Raw genomic sequence first — 6,667 nt, forward strand, 5'->3', positions numbered from 1 at the left:
TAATATATGATTAAATTTTACTAATTAATTAAATTATTGTATTGCATATAAAATAAAAACAACATAATTCCTTTATTTATGGATTTTCAATTTAATATACGTTCAATTAATATCTGCAAAATTTTATTAACACTAGAATTAAGCACAATAATAAAATGACAATTTTTTTTAAAACTTTATTTAATATAATATGGAATCACAGTTTTACTAGACAATTATAAATAATCGAAATTTACCAAGAATATTTTTTCATTATATATTTATTATTTCACGTTTATGTGATTCAAATAATATTAGTATATACTGTGAGAGAGAAATTTACAAGTTGTACTTTATATAAAACATTTTACATAAAATATATCATATAATATAAATATTGATTTTTTCTGTAAATTAAACAAAAAAAATATATATACATATCATTATCAATAAATATATATCATTCATTTCATAAAATATAAAAAAAGTAAAATTTGTACTAACTAAAGGTTATACCACTTTTTGTTAATAACCAGAACAATTGACGGTTCTACACGAGAATGGGTTATAAGATATATCGTAGCACTTATTATTTAATATATTGTTATCACAAGAATTCAATAAAAATGTATGTATTTTGATAATACTTATTTATTTTAAAGCATATATATGTATTTTTCATGAAAATTAATATAAATACACAAATATATATATTATGTTATATGTATTTATTATAAATTAGTTAATAAATTAAGAAGTATACTGTAAACAAATCGTACATCCTAATTTACAACAAAATGAAGAATATAATTTTTTTCTATGATGCATAATATATCCTATATGTACACACGAGTATTTATCATTTTATAAAGATTAAAATTACGTTTATTATGTATATACCACTAAAAACATCATAGAAATTACATCGTATTTATAAGCAGCTTGTAAAAAACTATGTAGTCAAAATTATTCATTTCGCTCTGTCATATACTTAATTTTTTTATATTTTTCATTATTTTTTAAGATTTTAGGAATTGATACTAAAATTATTACAGATAATATAATGATAACTATTCCAAATAGTATTAGAAAAGAATACATTTTTGCGTCCCCTCCATCTGATTGTAGAAGACTATCCAAAGGTGATAACACTTTTTCCAAATAATTTAATCCATATAATATGGGTAATCCTATTCCAAACAAGAAAAAAAGAAAAAATATGAAAACTCCAAATCCGTAACTTCTAAATTTGATTTTTTTTAATTTTATATCTCTCATTCTCCTCTTTTTTTCAAGAAAAGAATCATAATCTTTTTTCTTAATCCATTTCTTTTCAAAATGAAAATATTTCCCATCAAAAATTAAATTATTATAATCCACAAATTCTGTGTAGTATTGCGCCTTATTTAATGGGCATCTATTAGACTGTTTCTTTTCTTTTGTGAACACATTTTCATTATTATATATTGCTTTTTTCTCGCACTCTCTGTTGTCTGCTATATCTTCCCTTAACGATACAATATTTAAATCCTTTTTCTTTTTATATTTTGCTAGTAATCGGTAATTTCTTATTTCTAATTTTCTAATAAGATTTAAATTATCTTCCAAAATTTTGTTAAAGGAGCTCTAAAAAAATAAAAAAATGTTAATATTATATTTTTAATAGAATAAAGATATAATTTAAAAAAATATATATTATTATATACAAAACCGAGAAAATATGTATAAGCGAAATGTACATTAATAATTCTATCGTACTATATCATTGTAAAAATGACATATCCATATTAAAAGCATAAACTTTGAAAACTTAATAAAAAAAAGTAACTTAATTTTTTGTTCCATGATTTAAATTTTTAATAATCTGATATGTTATATACGAAAAAAACTGTAAAGATAAAATATACTTCTAGTGATAAAAAAAAGCTACATTTATTTTAAAATTTAATTTTTAATATTTTTTATTTTTTCATAATAATTTTATGTATTATATTTAACTATATTATATTTCATAACATTAACAGAGAAAGATAACATTATAAATGCATTACATAATTTATATCTTAATCCTTTTAAAAAAAAAAAAACTAATTATTAATAAAATAAAGTAAATTGAAATCATTCATATATATTAAAAATATACATTTTAACATATTACACTATATATATTATATATTTTTTTAACCTTTATAAGATTAAAAAACAATATATTATTTCTTAATATTCAATTTATTATAGAATCTAGAATTCAGCGTATATATCGTATAGAATATAGATAATATATTGTCCTATAAATAAAGTTGATAATAACTAATTATAATAAAGTTTACCTATTAATAATTATAATGTTTAAAACATTTTTTTTTTTTTAAAATAATTATTATTTTTAAATGATGTTAATTATATAACACTATAATAAGAGTTATTATAAATAAAAATAGCAATATCTTGCACAAGTACTTTTATATTTTTTATATGATGTGCAATATTCCACCATATATTAAATATTTTTAAAATTTCATATATAAAATACTACATAATCTACAAGTACATATTTATTTTATATGTAAATAAAGCATAATCTTTTATTCTTGTGATATATATATTTTGAACATTGTGATTTGTAAGTATAATATTATTTTCGAATAAAATGTTTTTAAATTTATTTATTCTATTTTATTTTTAAATAAATATAAATTTTAAAAAGGAATGTAATAAAAAACGAATAGTATATAGTGCAGTTATTGTTAAAATATATAAAAATAAAAATAATTTTTAATGTATAATGTTTTTTTATAAATTGATAAAGAATAAGAATGATTATATTTGTTTATTAGTTTACCTTTTTATAGATATTTAAGTAATTTTTAAACAATATAATTAAATTAACATTTATGTAAGTGTTATAATAAAACAATCAATGCACGGGTTCACATGATTTTTGGAGAAGTTTACTTGTGCACAATATTAGTAATATGATACATACAATTTCTACTAAAACTAAAATTATACTAATAAATATACACCATTCTTTATAAATAGGTTGTAATGTAAGTCTAAATCGTAAGCCTAAATTTATGAGTTATATATTAAAAAAAATTTTTTTCTTATTTCCTTTTATTTAAAATATTAGCTTAAAAAAAAAATTTGTAATTAACCATATAAACTATATTAATTGTTTCGTCCTTAAAATAATGTTAAAATTATTTTTAATATATTTATAAAAAACAATCATAAATAGTGGAAATAAATAAATAAATACATATTGCCATAAGACTGCAGAAAAAATATATTTATTTTTATTATCCCTAAAGTTTATTTAGTATTTTGCTGAAATATAAAATACTTTTAGATGACGATTATAACGAAAAAACAAAAATAACATTTTTGTATACTATCCATTAATATACCACTAAATTTAGTTCACTAATTTAATATATCATTGACATATAAACGTAAGAACTATATATATCGTATTCATCCATAAATTTTTAATACTATATATATTTAACTAATAACAGAAAAATTGAATTAACTCCATAGTTTTGCACAATAATAATATATCTAATAACTTTTTCTCGTTATCTTTTTGTTAAAATTTAAAATTCTGAAGTTATTAAACATTTATCAATATCCTTTTATGAATATATTATTTTATTATTTATATATATATATATATATATATATATACGTTCTCTTTTATACCATGAAAAAGAAGTTAAAACAATTTTTACTATACACATATATATTATAACCCATAACTGATAAAACTAATTTTGTACAATAAGTATTAAGTCCACTATAAAGCAAAAATATAAATATATATATATATATATGTACCTATCGAACCAACATAATATGCTAGGGTATTTATATTAAAATTAAAAAAAGACACATTCATTATTAATTTAAAACTAATAATACATTTTGTTTTTTATTAACTTAACAAACAATCTTTTTAGACTAACATATAACACAAAATAGAGAATAAAAGTTATTAGTTAAAATGTAAGTTATTTGAGTTCTATTAAATTATGCGAACTATTCTATCATTTATTCATTTTATAGCCCCAAAATATAATATTCATACACACCTACTTATGTGTAAAAATACATATATATGTAATACTAAATGTTTTTAATTAATACTAAATAACACACTAAAATACAAAGTCTTAAATGTTAAAACGTTCAAATCCACAAAAAAATGAACACAAATTTTTATTATTGTTTATCAAAGTAACCTGGTATAAGCATGTACATTTACAATACTCTAGGGATTATGTGTATTTTTAGCAAGTATAACACTAAAAATGTTATAGATATTATTTCATATTATACACTTCTTTATAAAAAGATATTCATTACACATTGTTCATTTTACTGATACATTAACATAATTTTTTTATATTTTTTATTATTTCATTGGATCTTATAAAATTCCGTTATAATTATAACAGACAATATAAAAGTAAGTTATATATTATTACATGAAAAGAGGGTACTAATATATGCTGCACCATTCCTTTAGCATTGTGAAAAAATATTAGTATGCTATATTCTGTACACAATGTATTATCCAAAAACTTTAATCCTGATAATAAGGCTATATCTTTTCTCAACAACAAAAAAAAAAATATAGCGAGTCAAAATCCGTAATTTATAAATTTTTTTCTTATAAAAAAATAGAAATTCTTTATTCATACACAAATATACTGACTATTTATGAGAAAGTACGCAAAAAATCATAAAATTTCAAACTAAAATATTATGAAGTTATTTGTATTTGATTTTTAAATATAAATGATATCCCCATGAAAATTTTAGATACATGTCTTCACATTTTATCCCAAGTTTTTTTACACAAAAAAAGTACATTGTAATATTTATGAATTTATTATATTTATAACAAATATAAATAATATTATAATATAAGAAAATTATTTTAAAAGTGCCGTTTTAAATATTACACATGATTAATCATTTGAATGTATAAAGAAAATACTTTTTTTATCCACTATTTCTTATATACTTATATGTAAGTATAAACAAAATAAATAAATGTCCCAATATTTGAATATTATAAATCTAATTAATATAAAAAATAAGAATATAATTATACATTATTGGTTCTTTATATAGCAGAATTAATATATACGTAAGAAATATATTTATATTGTTTAGAGTAATATAGTTGATTCATATTATATGAATAATCGTCTAAAATAATTTAATAACATTTTAAATTAATATTGTAAGAGAGATGTAAATAATGTTAGCTAATAATTTCTTTATTAATATTAAGAATAGTTCATTTTGTTTAATATATATTGTTCATAAAATTGTTCTAAAATATATTTATTTGAACCCTTTTTGTATGTTATAATTATTTTCTTATTGTATAATGAAAAATAGATAATAACCCGACATTAAAACATCATTTAAATGTCAGTTAATTATATATATATATAATTCTTCATTATATTCATAACATATATAAATTTATTACTTTTAATTAATTATTTTTTTTTTTTTTTAATTACATTTTCTTATTTTAATCATAAGAATTTAAAAAAAATTTTTATTTCAAATTTTTATTTTTAATATTATTTCATATATTTAATATTCCTGTATATTCAGTAATATTAAAGGTCATTAATATACCATAAATTTAATTAAATTATGTTTTATATTGTAAAAAAAAAATAAAACTTTAATTTAAATAATATAATATTTTAATTAAATTAACTCATTGAGATATAATATTTTTTATTGTCAACATTCTATTAAGCATTTTTAATTAAAATATATAAGTTGTTAATATTGTGTAATATTTATTTCAAATTAAATTTTATTAAATCATTATTATCATAATATATTTTGTTGTTACAATTATTACGTATATATCAATTATTTAAAAAAAAAATTCATATAAAATGCTCTGGTAGACTCCTAATTTTTTTTCATTATTTTAATCAACATAAAATTTTAAAATTATATTTTTTTAAAGAATAATATGTATACTACATTCCATTTTTATTTATTTTTATTCATATTCATAGCTAAACTACGAAAGCAGGTTTATATTTAACGTAGAGAATATATAAATATAAACAAAATTTTCAAAATAAATTATTTACATATGCTTAGTTGCAATTATTATGTAATAATTGTTTATATATTTTTTAATGTTTTTTTTTAAATATATTTTATCTATATTACTTAATAATATTATATTATAGAAAAATTAGTATAATATTTCTATTTAATGCATTTTTTCCTTTTTTAACTTTAAACATATTTTTTAATTAATATTAATTTAAGAAAGCCATAAATTTTCATATTTTAAAGTAACAAAAAACCATAAAGAAAAATTATTACTGTTATATTGAATATTATCAAAAAACATATATTCCTGAAAATTCTATCATTACATAAGTTTTAATATTCTAAATACATTCAACACGATGAAACAAAAAAATAAATTCTTCTTCCTTACCCTTTTAATATGGATATTCAATTATTCCTATGAAGTAAGATAATTATTATATTCAATAATTTCTATACATTTTTTGTAATCCTACATATTTATTTTAAATTGAATATTTTAATAATACGAACGTACATGTATTATTTTATATGTTATATATTTACCTTAATTTACAGCGAACTAACTTTGACAAATCAT

General features: G+C 17.5%; 1 protein-coding gene across 1 annotated transcript; it reads right to left on the reverse strand.

Moving 5' to 3' along the window:
• Window positions 1-945: 945 nt before the first annotated feature.
• MKS88_004032 (uncharacterized protein) lies at window positions 946-1,824 on the reverse strand (the record flags this gene model as incomplete). Its single annotated transcript, XM_067217176.1, has 2 exons — window positions 946-1,605; window positions 1,738-1,824. The coding sequence occupies 2 exons, from the start codon at window positions 1,822-1,824 to the stop codon at window positions 946-948; spliced, it is 747 nt and encodes a 248-aa protein (XP_067071631.1).
• Between the last annotated feature and the right edge of the window lie 4,843 nt (window positions 1,825-6,667).

This window comes from Plasmodium brasilianum, chromosome 12, assembly GCF_023973825.1.
Source record: "Plasmodium brasilianum strain Bolivian I chromosome 12, whole genome shotgun sequence".
In the NCBI taxonomy this organism is placed as follows: domain Eukaryota; phylum Apicomplexa; class Aconoidasida; order Haemosporida; family Plasmodiidae; genus Plasmodium; species Plasmodium brasilianum.